Source organism: Phacochoerus africanus, chromosome 6 (genome assembly GCF_016906955.1).
Source record: "Phacochoerus africanus isolate WHEZ1 chromosome 6, ROS_Pafr_v1, whole genome shotgun sequence".
Taxonomy (NCBI): domain Eukaryota; kingdom Metazoa; phylum Chordata; class Mammalia; order Artiodactyla; family Suidae; genus Phacochoerus; species Phacochoerus africanus.
The window spans coordinates 16,349,673-16,367,897 of record NC_062549.1 but is presented as its reverse complement, the minus strand read 5'-3'; the positions used below and the strand labels follow the sequence as shown (position 1 = coordinate 16,367,897).

At 48.2% G+C, this 18,225-nt stretch overlaps 1 protein-coding gene across 2 annotated transcripts in view; it reads left to right on the top strand.

Moving 5' to 3' along the window:
- Positions 1-18,225, top strand: part of ZHX2 (zinc fingers and homeoboxes 2) — a 177,944-nt gene that overhangs the window by 149,969 nt on the left and 9,750 nt on the right. For both annotated transcript variants that reach the window (XM_047783340.1, XM_047783341.1), the window contains one exon: positions 11,344-14,081. In XM_047783340.1, the coding sequence (XP_047639296.1) occupies positions 11,561-14,077 (2,517 nt within the window). In that variant the 5' untranslated portion in view covers positions 11,344-11,560 and the 3' untranslated portion in view covers positions 14,078-14,081. The remainder of the gene's footprint in view (positions 1-11,343; positions 14,082-18,225) is intronic.

Below are 18,225 nucleotides of genomic sequence, written 5' to 3'. Positions count from 1 at the left end.
CTCCGCAGCCACCAGCAGGTTTCCCGGGACACCTTGCACTCCATTGTCGTGTGCCCAGAGTTCTCTGTTCTTTTCTCTCCCAGCATCTTTGTTTGGTCCAGCTCCTCCTCCGTTTCTGCATCACCCTCCGAAATGCCATTCCTCGGGGAGCACGTTAATGCCCTCAAGCCTGGCAGAGAACGCAGCGCAGAACAGCTCCCCTCCGCATGGCACAGGCTTGGCCTCGGCCCGACCACTTCTGCATCAAGAGAGGCCAACTGATGGCTTCTTGCCGAGGCCACCAAACCTGGCTGCTCATCAGTCTCAGTGGCTGCTTGTTAGAAATGCAGATTCCCCGGCCTGCTCCTGGCCTCTTAAGTTTAATAAGCCTGGACTGGGGCTCAGGAAGGGGTATTCTTAAGAAGCACCCCAGATGGCATCTGATGGTCTGGGAGCTCCCCTTTGGCCCCTCCCCAAAATTCAAGTTTAGATTTAAAGTAAGCTGAGGAGAGATCACTAAAAGCACAGGAATTAACTCAAGGTCACCAGTGACATTTCAGAATTCACCTCTTCCATTTAACAGATGGGATAAAGGGAGGCAAGGATGGAGACGGATGAGGTGAGAGCTGGGAGCCAAACCCAAGATCCCTGTATCCCACTCCTTTCTCCACCTACCCGCCAACCACCACCACCGCAACATGCCTGCCTATCAGAATTCCTCCATCAGGGCACAGTGCGGGGAACAATGTTGTGACTTTAAAACATAAAGGAACAGTCACATTCATACACACAAGAGATCTACCCTTGATGAACTGCAGTGGAATCTGTTAATGGCTCTGTCAGAAGACCCAGCAAAGCTAAAAGCATCCTTTGGGGCTTTGATGTCTTGACAGGATGCTTCCTTTGAAAGCTCAGAAACAGTCCCGTTATTTCCTCTGACAGCCCCCGTGAAAAGCTCTGAAATCAGAGCCCGGAGGTGTGGTTCCTCGAGAGAGGCACTTGTGCCCTCCCCGAGGGGCCCAGGCCTCTCCACTTGCTCTGACCTCTGACCCGCCTCAGGCTGGAGACCCCGGGCACAGGGGCCTCTGCAGTCTGACTCTTCACCTCCCCCAGAACCCCCCTCTCCCCCCCGGGAGGCAGAGAGCCTGGACCTGTCCCTCATCTGACAGCTGGGCAGCATGTCAGCCACCTCGAGAAGAGCTTCCAGGGGCTGACAGTTTGACCCCTTTCCCCTTCCCCTGAGGGCCACGGGCCACTCGCAGGGAAAGGTCAGGGAATGCTGGCACCCTGTCTAACAGGAGCAGGAATGGGGAGGAGGGAGACCTAGCAGGTGACAATGGGGACCGCAGGGAGAAGCTTATGGAGTCTTCTGCTCCAAGGGTCCCTCTGTGCAGAGTCATCCTTACCTGGGAGCTTGTTCAACAGGCAGAATGTGGCCTTCCTGGTGGCCTAGCGGTTAAGGATTTGGCATGGTCACTGCAGTGGCTCAGGTTTGATCCCTTGGCCCAGGAACTTGTACAGGTCACAGGCACCACCAAAAAAAAAAAAAAGAAGAAGAAGAAGAAAGAAATGCAGGATGTGAGTCCTACCCGAGACTAACTGAATCAGAATCTGTATTTTTAACAAGCTCATCAGGTGCTCTGTCTACACATAAAGCTTGTATCCCACCTCTACTGCTCCAGGCTGTGTGAGTGTGGCCAAGCTCCTTAACCTCTCTGAGCACCCGGGTCTACACAGGGCTTCTGAGAAGTGCAACCCTTCGCACTTGGCACCTACTGAGCCTCCGGTGAATGTGCATCATCATGGTTATTAGCAAAATAATTCATGGAGACTCTGTTTTGCCATATTTAAACCCAGATCATCCAGCCCCTCCGTGGTGGAAAGGAAGTCCAGAGTGAATGGGAGAAAGTTCCAAATACAGCATGAAGAGCCCCTGACATCTACTTAAAGGACAGACTTAAAGGCTGGGTCCTGACTGGATAGCTGGGGGTTAGTTAAGGTTGTTATCACCTCTGTGGCTTGGGGGTCCTTACCTTAATGAACGTGCCTGCTCTTCCTGCCATCCCCAGCCCTCACCCCTACCTCCCAGACCCTGCTGTTTCCACAATCCTGCAGAAAAGGCTCTGACACTCCACCCGCAGAATGAAATCCCACCTCCTCAGCCTGACATGCAAGGCCCGTCACAAGGCCTTGGCCAAGCTGACTGTCAGCTGCCCCAGGCTGCCCTCGCGCCTGCCCTCTCACCTCAGTCCTGTCATTTCTCTGATGTTGCCCCACTCCTGCTGTGTCCTCTGCCTGGGACTGCTCTGTTCCTCTGATTGGGGTCACTCCCCCTTTCTCTCTACCTGGCAAGATCCAGCCCTGCCTATGGAACCCTGCTTACCCAGGGAGGCTGGGCTGTGTGCCAAGAGCACAGCTTCTGCATGGACAGACTTTGTTCAAATCCCAGCTCTGCCATGAACTAGTCATGTGATCTTGGGTGAGGCACTTAGCCTCCCTGGCCTGGGTTCTTTCTTCCATCCGCTTAGGCTAATAACCACTGCTTTGCAGGGTTATTGTGAGGATTCATTAACAAAGTGTGGAGATTTTTATTTTATTTATTTATTTATTTTTTGTCTTTTGTCTTTTGAGGGCTGCACCCGTGGCATATGGAGGTTCCCGGGCTAGAGGTCGAATCGGAGCAACAGCTGCCGGCCTATACCACAGCCACAGCAACCTGGGATCCGAGCTGGGTCTGCAATCTACACCACAGCTCATGGCAACGCCAGGTCCTTGACCCACTGAGCGAGGCCAGAGATCAAACCTGCAACCTCATGGTTCCTAGTCGGATTTGTTTCTGCTGTGCCATGATGGGAACTCCAAGAGAATTTTAGTTAACCGTAGTCTTGACTATTTTCTTTTAAGAAGAAAGTTACCTTCTCTGTGACGCCTTTAGCATCCTTTTCCCATCTGTCCTGCACAATTATGAAACACAGAGGAGGCCAGACTTAAACTCTGCATCATCTGAATGCTCCCATGACACCTTCTCACAGAAGGAGTCCCTGCCCTTCCTGCTTAAAATCGCAGACTATTCCTTGTTTCCCAAAACAATCCACAGATTGAAGGTGATTCCTATCATAGTATCCATGACATTTTGCACAGAAAGAGAGCAGATAATCCTAAAATTTATATGGAACCACAAGGGACCCAGAATTGCCAAAGCAATCCTGGGGAAAAAGAACAAAGCAGGAGGCATAACCCTCCCAGACTTCAGACTATACTACAAAGCTTCAGGAATCAAAACAGCATGGTATTGGTACAAAGACATGCAGATCAATGAAACAGAATAGAGAGCCCAGAATAAACTCTCACACCTACAGTTAATTAATCCATAACAAAGAAGGCAAGAATATACAATGGAGAAAAGGCAATCTCTTCAGCAAGTGGTGCTGGAAAAGCTGGACAGCCTCATGTAAATCAGTGCAGTTGGAATACACCCTTACACCATACACAAAAATAAAATCAAAATGGCTTAAAGACTTAAATAAAAGACGTGAAATCATAAAACTCTTAGAAGAGAATATAGGCAAAACATTCTCTGATGTCAATAGTACCATTATTTTCTTTGGTTAGTCTCTCAAGGCAATAGAAATAAAAGCAAAAATAAGTAAACTTATAAGCTTTTGTATAGCAAGGGCAACCATCAACAAAATGAAAAGACAACCTACAGACTGTGAGAAAATATCTGCAAACAAAGCAACCAACAAGGGCTTAATTTCCACAATATACAAACAGCTCATACAATTTACTCACACACAAAAAAACCAATTGAAAAACACTCAGAAGACCTAAACAGACATTTCTTCCAAGAAGACATACAGATGGCCAATAGACACGTGAAAAGATGCTCAATATCACTAATTATTAGAGAAATGTGAATCAGAACTACAGAGGGAGTTCCCATCGTGGCTCAGCGGTTAATGAATCCGACTAGGAACCATGAGGTTGTGGGTTCAATTCCTGGCCTCGCTCAGTGGGTTAAGGATCCAGCATTGCCATGAGCTGTGGTGTAGGTTGCAGATGCAGCTTGGATCTGGCATTGTTATGGCTGTGGTGTAGGCCAGTGGCTACAGCTCTGATTAGACCCCTAGCCTGGGAACCTCCACATGCCACAGTACAGTCCTAGAAAAGACAAAAAAAAAAAAAAAAACTACAGTGAGGTACTACCTCACACCAGTTAGAATAGCCATCGTTAAAAAGTCTTCAAATAACAAATGCTGTAGAGGGTGTGGAGAAAAGGGAACCCTCCTGCACTGTTGGTGGGAATGTAAATTGGTGCAGCCACTATGGAAAACAGTATGGAGGCTCCTCAGAAAACTGAAATAGAATTGCCACATGATCCTGCAGTCCCATTCCTGGGCATATATCTGAAGAAAACTAATTCAAAAAGATACATGCACCCCCAATGTTCATTGCAACACTATTTACAGTAGCTAAGACATGTAAGGAACCTCAATGTCCATCAACAGATGAATGGATAAAGAAGATGTGGTGCTTACACAATGGAATACTACTTAACCATTAAAGAATGAAATAATGCCATTTGCAGCAACATGGGCACACCTAGAGATCAACATACTAAGTAAAGGGAGTCAGAATGAGAAAGACAAATACCAAATGATATCCCTTATATGCAGAATCTTAAAAAGGACACAAACGAACTTAGCTACGAAACAGACTCAGAGCCATGACGAACAGACCTGTAGCTGCCAAGGGGGACGCGGGCTCTAACTGAATTGCATTCCACTCGCAACAGAAAGGGTGATAATGGAAGAAGCACCAAGTGGGGAAGGGAGAGCCCTGTGCAGACACCCAGAAATGAGTCGTTTGTAATTGTCTACGCAGGCGGGCCATTCTCCTTATATATTATCGATTCCAAGGTGGTATCATTTCTCAGTCGTTGTTGGAGTTTCTTTGTGGCGCATGGTAAATGTCCTGCTAGATAAAAGGAAAATCCAGCCAGGGGCAAAAACAGGCAAAGCAAACAAGGGCCTGCGCTTGGTGTTTGGGCTCCCTTTCCACGTACCACGTGCGTATGATGCTCTTAGATGACCTCTGAGAGATGGCACTCAAGACAAAGGCCCAGTGGAGAGGAGCCACACATGAAGGGACCTTCCCACCCCTCCTCTCCTTCTGGGTGCAGGATCTTCAACACCAAAGTGTTCAGTTCTAACCAGCTCAGGCCATCCCCGCCAAAGGCAGAGACTGCCTCTGGGGCCCCGTCACTCCAGCACAGTGGCTGGAACAACCCGGGGACCACTCGGTGATGCTGTAAAGTGGAGTTTTCAGGTTGGTACAGGATGTGCCTGCGCCCAGGTCAGACCTGCTAGGAAGCTGCCCAGGGCGAGACCCAAGACACGGAACTGGTCTCCTAGGATGCTCGCCACCTGCCAGGGCAGGGACTGTGTTGGAGTTTGAACATGCATTTTATTCATGCATGCCTTCATTCATTCATTCATTTTTTAATTCTGCTAACTTTGGCCGGTGTACACCTGAACCTAAAGACTTTGCCTTCATGCCGGCACGTACAGGCCCCATGGCACAGGTCCTGACCTCAGCGGTGGCTCAGAGACGTTTAGAAAGACAGGCGCCAACTCACTACTGCTCTGCAGATACTCTTCCCCTTGTTGTGCCCAGATGATTCTTCCAAGGGCAATGAATTTTGCAGCTCCACCCGGGGGGGGGGGGGGGGGGGGGGCGGACCCTGGGAGGTGAATTCTTCAAAGGCTCAGTATTTTCTGTGCCCTTCCCACCCTTCTCTTTCTGTCCTTCATTTTTCCTTCTCTTTAATCTGCTGTGGCTTGGAATTTCAGTTGCCAAATATGTTTTAGAAGACTGTCTATTCTGAACCACAGTTTTGGGAACATTGAAAAGCTTGAGGATGTTTCACCATGATTTGGCTCACCTCTTGGCCTCACTTGTCAACAGATTTAAATAATCCTAGATGCAGGGAGTTTCTGTAAGAAAAGTCTCTTGTCCCTAAACTTACTCCTGCTTGAGCCCTTTGTTCTGCAAAAACAGAGAAAAGTCTCTTTCCACTCCTTCTCTTTTAAAAAAATCGTAATTCAAATGGCTAAGCCTCTTGCCTAGTGCGTGCAAATTTAGCCACATTCCACTGTGTCAGTGGTACCCCCTGCAGAACTGTAGGACCTCCTTTCCCTGACAGAGTTCCTCCACTCATATAAGCCCTAGCACTCGTACATGCACACGTGCACACGCACACACGTACATGTGCAGGCTTACGTGCATGCACATATGTGCAAGTGCAGGAATGTGCATGTGTGCATGCAACATACATGTACAGAGAACACATGCACACACCTACATTACTGAGCATCCACCAGAGATTTTCCCACATATCATCGATCTGCATCAGCGGCAGCCCATGTGGGAGCCATCCTGCCGTTAACATTCAGCCAGTCTTTCTAGAGTTCAAACTGTGGACCAAATATTGCTCTAGGCTCTGGTGAAACCACAGTGAAGAGTTCATGCCTTTGTGGAGTTTTTACTCTAGAACAACACCATCCAGGAGAACAACCCTCGATGAGAGCCATGTCCTGCACTATTTAAGGCAAATAGCCACCAGCCACATGTGGCTGTTGAGCACTTGAAATGTGGCTGGTACTCTGGAAACGAGATTTTAAATTTTATTCCATTTTAATTAATATAAATGTAAAGAACCAGATGTGGCTAGTGGCTATCACATTAGCAGCACCATTTTAGAGGGAGAAATAAACAATAAACAAGTTGATAGATACTCTTTCCTGCCTCCTCCTCTAATCACAAAACTGTTACATTTTGAATATTAAAAAGTGCTATGCAGGGAAATATATTCAATATCTTGTAATAACCTATATGGAAAAGAATCTTAAAAAGAATATATATATATCTGAGTCACTTTGCTGTACACCTGAAGCTAACACAGTATTATAAATCAACTATACTTCAGTTTTATATGTATGTGAAAGCAAAGCAAAATGAGGAAATAGAGAGTGGAGGAGGCATTATTTTACATGGAACAGTGGTCTGGAAAGGCCTCTCTGTGGGAGGTGACGTGTTCATGGAGCCATGAAAACTGAGGAGCTCTGGGGTGGACTGTCTGGCAGAGGCCCCGTGATGGAAGGGATACACCTGTTCCAGCAGCTGGGGGGAGGGGAGCACGGACCAGAACGTGCTGGGGTTGGAGTTCACTCTATGGGAAAAGCGAGAGGGCTTCATGCAGAAAGGTGTTGTACACTGGTTCTTCTCTTAAAATCTCCTTCTGCAAGGTTATCAAAAAGAACACCAGTGATATTGCTGGCAAGGAAGTGAAGAAAGGGGAACCCTTGTACACTGTTGGTGGGAACATAAATAGATGCAGCCACTGTGAAAAATAGTATGGATGTTCCTCAAAAACTAAAAATAGAAACTACCATATGACCTTGCAGTTCCCCTCCTGGGGATATAGATGAAAAAAGCAAAAACACTAATTCAAAAAGATACAGGCACTGCAATGTTCATAGGAGCATTATTTACCATCGCCAAGATATGGAAGCACCCTAAATGCCCACCAGCAGATGAACAGATAAAGAAGATGTGATATAGATGTAGATCTATAGGAATTACTATTCAGCCATAAAAAAAAGAATGAAATTTTGCCACTTGCAGCAACACGGATACACTTGGAGGGCATTATGCTAAGTGAAATAAGTCAGAGCAAAACGAATACTGTATGATATTACTTATAGGTGGAATCTAAAAAAATGCAACTAGTGAATATAACCAAAGAAGAAGAGGACTCACAGATACAGGGAACAAACTAGTGGTTACCAGTAGGAGAGGGAAAGGAGGAGGGGCAAAGGAGAGGTAGGGAATTAAGATATAAACTACTGTGTATAAAATAAATAAGCTATGAGGATATATTGTATAGCACAGGGAGTATGCAGATATTCCATAATAACTGTAATTGGAGTATAACCTTTAAAAATTGTGAATCAGGAGTTCCTGCTGTGGTGCAGTGGAAGCAAATCCAACTAGTATCCATGAGGATGCAGGTTCAATCCCTGGGCTCACTCAGTGGGTTGAGGATCCAGCACTGCTGTGAGCTGTGGTGTAGGTCACAGATGCGGCTCAGATACCTCATTGCTGTGGCTGTGGTGTAGGCTGGCAGCTGTAGCTCCTATTTGACCCCTAGCCTGGGAACTCCCATGTGCCACAGGTGCAGCCCTAAAAAGCAAAAAAAATAAAAAAGCAAATAAATAAATACAAAAATTGTGAATCACTATAATGTACACCAACTGTACTTCAACTAAAAAAAAAAAAGATTTGGAGATTAAAAAAATAATACTTAAGCCCTTTCCAGTACCAAAAATAAATCTCAAACCATCACCATCAAGAAGCTGGAAAAAAAAAAAAATCCCTCTGCTGCTCCGGAGAAGAAGGAAGCAGGAGGCCCGTGGGAGGCTTCCAGACAGGAGATGGACGTGGCCTGGATGAGGCAGGGAGAAGTGGAAGTGGTCTGACACTGGGTTTCTTTTGAAGACAGAGCCAACAGGATTGCCGATGAGCCATTGAGGGGTGAGGTGCAGAAGATCGGGGCCTTCAGTTGCCGTGGTGGGGCCAGTGGTGGAGATGAAAACTCTAGTGGGGACCCATGTTTGAGGCGGAAAAGAGTCTGACATTCAGACACCTCGGTTTGGGTGTGGTCAGCATAACGACACGGCCCCCCTCTGCTCTGCTGTGCCCCGAGGGACCTCCCCACGGCTGATAAATTGCCCAGCATGAAAGCGCCTTAGAGGGGCCACCTTCTGTGTTCACAAGGTGGGGTGGCCCTCTCCCAAGTCCTGCTCAGGTTTGTTACCTGAGCACCTAGACAGATGAGTGGGGTCCCTAGTCCCACAGGGTTGCTCTTGAAAATAAGCCCATTATTCTGCCTTGAGCTCTCTCTTCAGTGGGACTCAAATCCAGGCCAGCAGGAGAGGCTGGAAGGGCTATTCCATCTCCTCCATCTTTCTCCTGGATATCGGCTAACCCTCTTTCAAATCACTTCTCCCTCCTCCTCTAGACTCACAGTGAAAGGCCCTCCTCTATGGAAGCCCATGCATTTAGATACTCAGCATGGCCCAGCCTAGCACTTCCCCTGTTTGGGTTCTGTTAACATATCCTACCTCGTAATAAGCAAATTGTTCCTGTACTCCTAAATTTATGTTTATTTAATGCAATTCCAATCAATATTCCAGCAGGATTTTATTTTGCAGATGATTCTGATTTATGAGAATTGACATATTAATAGGTGATCAGAATAACTCAGAAGTGTCTGGCAAAAAAAATGATAAAGATATTAAAACATGCTCTAATCTACAAAAAAAATTTTTTTAATTGTGTAAGGCTCAATAGCTAGATAACAAGTACAGAATGCATAACCCAGAAACACCCTAGTATATAAAAAAAAATGTAATGTATGGCACAGGTGGTTCCACAATTCAGTGAGAAGAGAAAAGATAACACAATACATGCAACTGAGATTATTGATAACTTTCAAGAAAAATGCTTAGAATTCTATCTCACAGCTTACCCCAAAATCTGTTCAAGTCCAAATGAGTTAAATATAAAATAAGCCAAAACACTCTAAGAAAACGTAGGATAATAGGTCTCCGCTATCAAAACAGGGAACCACATTCTAAATATAAAACCACACTGAAAGAAGCCACAAGTGAAAAAGATTGATAACAGTGCCATCTAAAAATAAACATTTCTACCTGTAAAACATGAAACATTCCATATGCAAAACTAAAAGGTAAATGACAGACTGGAAAAATTTTGCAAGCAATACAGTAAAGGGCTAATATTTTAAATAGAGAACTCATAAATTAATAATAAAACCATTAGGCATCACATTATAAAAATCATAGTTCACATTATATATAGGCATCGCATTATAAAAATCCACAGTTCACAAAAGAAAGAATACAAATGGCAAGTGATTCTTTGAAAACTGTTCACCCTAAGTAGCAATCAAGAAAAGCAACAAAGGAGTTTCCATCGTGGCTCAGTGGTTAAGGAACCTGACTAGTATCCATGAGGATGCGGGTTCGATCCCTGGCCTTACTCAGTGGGTTGGGGATCTGGCATTGCTGTGAGCTGTGGTGTAGGTTGCAGACTTGGCTCAGATCCCAAGTTACTGTGGTTGTGGTGTAGGCCAGCAGTTATAGCTCCAATTCAACCCCTAGCCTGGGAACCTCCCTATACCACGTTTGCAGCACTAAAAAGACAAAAAGACAGAAAAGAAAAGAAAGAAAAGCCACAAAGCATATTAAAATAGCTGTCCCATATCTAATTGGCCAGGCTTTTTAGTGGTAATGTTTCATGTAAGCTAAGCGGTGAGGCAGGCACTCACTGCCAGGGGAAAGGCCAAATGATGCAAAAACTTGGCCATATGAGTCAAGAGAATTTAAAATGTTGACATTCTTTGACCCAGTGCATTTATTTCTAAGCATTCACCCAAAGCTAGTTATCAGAGGAGTTCCCTGGTGGCCTAGCAGTTAAGGATCCGGCACTGTCACTGCTGTGGTGCAGGTTTAGTCCCTGGCCCAGGAGCTTCCGCATGCCGCAGGCACAGCCAAATCAAAACAAAAAGCAATGTAGTTATCAGAAATAAGGACTGAGGGTATGGACTGCAAGTCTGTCCTGCCGGAAAATAGGAATAAATGTCCGGCAAAAGTCCAATGGCTCAATGTATCACGTATGGTATAGCCCTACAGTGTAATATCATGCAGCTGTTTTCTCATTGTTCTTTTGCTCAATGTTTATGAAAATGGGAACTGTTCAAATGGAATGAAGGAGATGAAGGAACAATATCTGGGGTGATGTTTTTCTTTATACTTTGAGGCATTTTCTGGATTTTCTATAGTGATTTTACTATTATGATAAGAAACAAAACATTCATATACATTTTCTATAAAGCCCACCTAAATTCCACCTTTCCAGCCCCCGGTGGAGGTACCATCCGTAACAGCAGCCAACATTTCACTGGCAAGGTCTCCTCCACCATGAAACCTACCCCTTCATAAGCTCTCCATGCCCTTGTTGCTTTCCTCTATCCCTCGGTCTCTAAACATCAGCGAGCGAGCTGCATCCTCGTTTGCTTGCCTCGAGCCTGGTCCCACTGCCCTTCCCAAAGAACAGCAGAGAAGAATGTGAGCTTTCATTTTGCTGAGCACCCGCCCTCACACCATCTGTGCTCACCTGGATATTTGCTTGGGTGCCAGTTGGGATGGGTCATGGGAGCGACTCAGAAAGAAATGCTTGTGAGGAAACACTGACTCTCTCTATGTTCTTGTCCCACAGATATGATGCTGCCTCTTGTGTTCAGCCGTTGGAGCACTTACAGTTTTCTGTGCTGAAATCATTCTGGAAACCCTAGACTTCAGCATTCAAGGGAAGCCAAAGCCATTGGAAGGGGCGTAAAGCCAAAAGCCTTTGATCTTAGAATCCCAAAAATCTCACTGCCCCTTCCCTGCCCACCCCCTCCGGCCCCCCATATAAGCCATTGCACACAGGCAACATGGCGAGCAAACGAAAATCCACAACCCCGTGCATGGTTCGGACATCACAGGTAGTGGAACAAGACTTGCCCGAGGAAGGAGACAGGGCCAAAGAGAAAGGAATCAGCACGCCACAGCCGGAAACGGCCAAGGACACGTGGGCAGCAGAACCTGAGAACTCTTCCAAAGAAAATGAAGTGATCGAGGTGAAATCTATGGGAGAAACCCAATCCAAAAAACCCCAGGGCGGCTATGAATGCAAATACTGCCCCTACTCCACGCAAAACCTGAACGAGTTCACCGAGCACGTCGACATGCAGCACCCCAACGTGATCCTCAACCCCCTCTACGTGTGTGCCGAGTGTAACTTCACAACCAAAAAGTACGACTCCTTGTCTGACCACAACGCCAAGTTCCACCCCGGGGAGACCAACTTCAAGCTGAAGCTAATCAAGCGCAATAATCAGACTGTCCTGGAGCAGTCCATCGATGCCACCAGCCACGTCGTGTCCATCACCAGCAGTGGCCCCGGAAGCGGGGACAGCGATCCTGGGATCTCAGTGAGTAAAACCCCCATCATGAAGCCAGGGAAACCGAAAGCTGATGCCAAGAAGGTGCCCAAGAAGCCGGAGGAGGCTGCCCCCGAGAACCACGTGGAAGGGACCGCCCGCCTGGTAACAGACGCAGCTGAGATCCTCTCGAGACTCGGGGGCGTGGAGCTCCTGCAGGACACGTTAGGACACGTCATGCCTTCTGTCCAGCTGCCACCAAATATCAACCTTGTCCCCAAGGTCCCCGTCCCGCTGAACACTACCAAATACAACTCTGCCCTGGACACCAACGCCACCATGATCAACTCCTTCAACAAGTTCCCTTACCCAACCCAGGCCGAGTTGTCCTGGCTGACAGCTGCTTCCAAACACCCAGAAGAGCACATCAGAATCTGGTTTGCCACCCAGCGCTTAAAACACGGCATCAGCTGGTCCCCGGAGGAGGTGGAGGAGGCCCGGAAGAAGATGTTTAATGGCACCATCCAGTCAGTCCCTCCAACCATCACTGTGCTGCCCGCCCAGTTGGCCCCCACAAAGGTGTCACAGCCCATCCTCCAGACTGCTCTCCCGTGCCAGATCCTGGGCCAGACCAGCCTCGTGCTGACTCAGGTGACCAGCGGGCCAGCAACCGTCTCCTGCGCCCCCATCACGCTTGCCGTGGCCGGGGTGACCAACCACGGCCAGAAGAGACCCTTGGTGACCCCCCAAGCTGCCCCCGAGCCCAAGCGTCCACACGTCGCTCAAGTGCCAGAGCCCCCACCCAAGGTGGCCAACCCACCACTGACCCAGACCAGCGAGCGCAAGAAGACGAAAGAGCAGATTGCACACCTCAAGGCGAGCTTCCTCCAGAGCCAGTTCCCCGATGACGCTGAGGTCTATCGACTCATCGAGGTGACCGGCCTCGCCCGGAGCGAGATCAAGAAGTGGTTCAGCGACCACCGCTATCGGTGTCAAAGGGGCATCGTCCACATCACCAGCGAATCCCTTGCCAAAGACCAGTTGGCCATCGCGGCCTCCCGACACGGTCGCACGTACCACGCATACCCAGACTTTGCCCCACAGAAGTTCAAAGAGAAAACACAGGGTCAGGTGAAGAGCCTGGAGGACAGCTTTTTGAAAAGCTCCTTCCCGACCCAGGCAGAACTGGACAGGCTGAGGGTGGAGACCAAGCTGAGCAGGAGAGAGATCGACTCCTGGTTCTCGGAGAGGCGGAAGCTTCGGGACAGCATGGAACAGGCCGTCCTGGATTCCATGGGGTCCGGCAAGAAAGGCCAAGACGCCGCGGCCCCCAACGGTGCTCTGTCTCGACTTGACCAGCTCTCCGGTGCCCAGCTGGCCGGTTCTCTGCCCAGCCCCTCACCAGCAATTACAAAAAGTCAAGAGCAGGTTCATCTCCTGAGGAGCACGTTTGCCAGAACCCAGTGGCCAACCCCCCAGGAATATGACCAGCTTGCTGCAAAGACAGGCCTGGTCCGAACTGAAATCGTGCGTTGGTTCAAAGAGAACAGATGCTTGCTAAAAACTGGAAGCTTAAAGTGGATGGAGCAGTACCAGCTGCAGCCCGTGGCGGATGAGCACGGCTGCGATGCCCCGTCGAGGAAAGGGGCCAAAACCATCCTCACTGAGAACCCGAAAAACGGGAGTGAGGTGGGTCAGCCCTATTACAAGGACCCCAAGAAGCTCAGCGAGGACGACCTGGAGAAGCTGGTCCCCAAGGCGAAAGCGGGCAGCGAGCAAGCAAAAGACGGTTTGCCGGTGAAGCCCTCAGAGGCCACCTCGGACAGGTCGGAGGGCAGCAGCCGGGACGGCCAGGGCAGCGACGAGAACGAGGAGTCGGGCGTCGTGGATTGGGTGGAGGTGACGGTCGGGGAGGAGGATGCCATCTCTGACAGGTCGGACAGCTGGAGTCAGACGGCGGCAGAAGGCCCCGCGGAGCTGGCCGACTCGGACTCCGACAGCGTCCCCGCCGAGGCTGGCCAGGCCTAGCCAGGTAATGCCACCTGTTCCCCCAGGGAGCCAGGGGAGGGTGCTGGGTCTCCTTCCATTGCCAGAGTCCACACGGTTGTAGGGTACAGAGATACTAACACAGCTGGTGAGTCCTTCGAGGCTCTTTTAAAACGAAGAAACACGGTGGCCGAGAGATGTTGTGTCCTTATTTGCAAGGCAGCGCTGCTAGGTGACAGCATCACTGCCTGAGGCCGTTGGGAGTCTTTCTGTTCTAACGTCTAGTAGCAAAGTTAACACAGCACAAGGCTGGTTCTGTGTTTGCTGCTATAAGAAACAAACATGAAAGATAGGTCTTTTCCTTTTTCTGTTTTGGATTTTTTTTTTTTTTTTTGTAAGAATAAGTGCCCACATTTACCCAATAGAGATTTGGGATTGTTTCCTTTAACTGGAAAGGTTCTGAAAGTACGTGGTGTTTGCCTCGTTGTGGCTAAAGGATGGTGCACCTGCACGTCTCAGTGAGTAGCCCCCGCTTGTTGCTGCACCGACAAGGTCCCCAGAATCCCTTCAAATCTAGACGAGACTGGTATAAATTAGGTCTGTGGAGCCACAGAAGCCTGAGAAGGGAGGTTACCATGGTTACTAATGGCCATGTCCTCCACATAATGGGACATGCCACCCAAGTCCTTGGTGCCTGTGTTTCACCAGAAGTCTGTGCAAATCAGGGCCTGAAGCACAGCAGCTTTCTCGATGGTAAGTGGAGAAAGGAGGTGGGAAGGGGAGCAGGTGGCAGGGAGAGGGGTGCTGGAGGGAAAGGGCCAACTTAGCCAAAGCCGAGGGAGCCAAGGGCAGCTTAGAACCAGGAGGGAGAGGCATGATTTACGGTCTGCCCAGGCTGGCTTCTCCGGAGAAATAAGGAAAGGTGAGAACCTCCAGAATGGTTGATAAGGTCCCCAAGGGAGCCCTGGAAATGACCACCCCTCTTTATTTATGAACTCAAACGACCCTGAGAAGTAAGCTTCTCTTTTTATACACCCAGAAGCCGAGACTCAGAAACCAAGGAACTTATCCATATTCTCCCAGCCAGCACCTCAGGTCCACTCCAGAGCCCTCACTCTCCCTACTGCCGTCTCTGCCTCTTTATTTCTGGCAGAAATTCCCCATTTCTGGTTGACACTGCCCAGCCCTGGTCCTGTGACAGGAGATCCCTAGGGTTATTAGAGTTAGACTTTTGAATTAACATCAGATCATTCAGAGATAAAGAAACAAGCCATCTCCACCAAAACAGGAACCCAGGAAAGAACCTCTCTTCATGTGTATGTATGGTAAACACCCTAAGTATGTGCCAGAAAATATTCCTAAACAAGAAACTAAGATCTCCTTAACCCCCAGCAACATCCAAGATCTCTAATTGGCCTCCTGATATTTTTCAGGGGCCACTGTATTGAGAGAAAGGGGCCGCCATCTGTGCTGGTGGTGGCATCTGAAAGTTGTCCCAAGTCCCCAAAGAGGCACCCCTTCAAGGAAGCTTTCAACCTCGAGGGGCCAAGGAAAAAAAAAAAAAAAACCTCCAAATTACTTCACAGCATGTATGAACCAAACACATGGGTCTCTTGAAATTCATAAATATTCAGGGGTGTCTTTATTTAAGCACATATTTATTTAGGAAACTGCAGTCACGTGCAGTTGCCACACAGAGAATAATCCTACAAATCATGCATGGTTTTGATTTCATAAGAGGCATGCGATGCCTGTGTGAGAGAGAGAGAACCTGGGTAAGCCACCGAGAGCTGACTCTAGGGTGGGACGTCCCCCTGTTGGCATGAAGCGTTCCCCACCCCACCCCCCGCCCCCCAACTGGTTCCTCTGGCTGAAGTTTTTGGGAGGCTCAGGACAGTGGCTCAGTCCAGGCTCACCCTGGCCCTGAGATTAGACACGAAGATAAGGAATCCCTCCCATGCCTTGAATTGGGTCATCTTGATTCCGTCTCTGGGTCCAAATAATTATCAAGCCATCCATTGAGAGACCTGTCCTGGTAAGAGCCTGAAAAATACACTCCTCCACTCCTAAAAATGAGTTAAACTCCTTGAGCCAAAGGTTGTCAGATATATGCCTTGATATTTGGCCAGACAGAATAGCCCAGCTCTGCTACCATGGAGCGATTCTATTTATTTGGATATGCACGTGCTCAGCATTCTTCCAAGCACATCTGTCAAGGTCTTTAAACTTTACAACACAATGAGAAAGCTATAGCTCTTGCCCCATTTTACAGAGGGCAGAACTGAGGCTCAGAGATACTTGCCTGGGGTTCCTCAGCTAGCAGCCCCCTTCCACCTGTCAGGTCAGTGCCTGACCAGACCACCAAGGCCCACCACATCCCCATGTGGCACTGCCATCACCACCCAAGCTGGACCAACAGGATGTGGTCACATCTTAATTCCGTGTGGGACTGGAAACTAGCACACAACTCTGCATTCACTGCTTTGCTGCCTCCTGATTTCTGACAATTTCCATCTCCTGATACTTAGGGATGGCTTTGGGGAAGAGGTAAGTTCTGTGAAATAGCAGAAGATTATTTCCCATAGTTTGGCTTGCTTAAAATATTCAAGGCAACCACGTGTTGGGTCCTGGCTGCAATTTAGGATCCAAGATATGGATATCCCCATACTCTGTTCAGATTAGCTGTCCAAATACAGATCATGTGGGCAGATGGATGGGTGAACATGTTGTAATTAACTATTTCCCTCTCTCTCTCCTCTACCAGACCCTTGAAGTCAGGGACCATATCCCATTAGTCTCTGAATCCTCCAGTGCCTGATTCAGAATAGATGCTCAACAGCAGTCTGTTGAACCAGCCTGAGAATTAACGAAGACAGTCGGCTTCCAGTTAGCCAGAATCTAGTATTCTTTTGCGTCTCCTCACTCTTTTCCATCACTCATTAGTCCTATGAGATGCCAGCCAGCGGGGGGAGAGGAACTGGGGACAGTTTGCTTTATCTGTGTGTGAGCAGCTCGAGGGAAAGGTCTGTTGAAGCATCAGTCACTGGCTCCGTACTAGGTGATTCTACGAGACTGTACATTAGCCTCACAGCCCTGGTACTTTGTGGAGAGTTAACTACTATGCCTTCTACCTAATTCTGGAGCTTCTCACACTAGGAATTCTCACGGTGCTTTGGGCAGCTTATAGCAGCTTAGGAACCTAATGAAATCAAAGCCTCTCAGCTCTCAGAGGAAGGATGCCGGCCCCAAGGAGAAGCAGCAGCTGGTCCAGCGATGCTCATAATACATGTCCTGGCTCATTCTCCCATCGGTATGTGTGCAATGCCTGCAGTGTGCCAGGCTGCCAAAGAGGGCGGGCCCAGCATGTCCCTGCCCTCATGGAGCTCATGGTCTAGTTGAAGCTCTGATCCAAGAGACTTCCATCAAACAAAAAGGAAAAACCGCCAGGTGACAAGATTTTTTGAAAGGAAGGGGCACCGAACTGTGAGAATATAGATTAGGGGACTTTGACCTGATGGAAGGGGTTAGGCAAGGCCTTCCTGAACAGGGAGTAGATGAACTGAAATCCAGTAGGTTCAGGAGAGAGCAGCATCCCAGGCAGAAGAAATAAGATACTGAAAGACCCTGGGATGGAAGGGAACCTGCAAGGTGACTGTAGTGGCTGTGAGTTCACAGTTCATTCAAGTGTGGGGGTTCAAAGCCAGAATGGTAAGTGGACTCACCTACCATCAGATTTTCCCCTTGAAACTCCTCTAACTCACCAATAAAGATGACTATGATTCTTGTGTATGACCACGTAGACAAAGTTTGAGACCCTCTGAGATACTCAAGGAAGGAGCAAAAGGAAAGTCATCTTGCAGATGTCTGGGTGTTGAGATCACTCTGCCCTGGTGGTACATGGAAGACGGAAGGTAGAAAATTCTAGATCACCCACCTGCCTATGCATTTTATTTTATTCTTGTTTATGATTAAGTTTCTACAGCCTTAATACTGCATTAGTCAACTGGGGCTGCCATAACAGCATAACACAAACTGGGTGGCTTAAGGAACAGAAATCTATTTTCTTGCCGTTCTAGAGGCTAAAAGCTCAAGATCAAGATGCCAGCAGGGTTGGTGTCCGGTGAGACCCCTCTCCTTGTCTTGCAGATGGCCACCATCTCTGGGTCCTCACGTGGCCTTTCCTTTGTGCA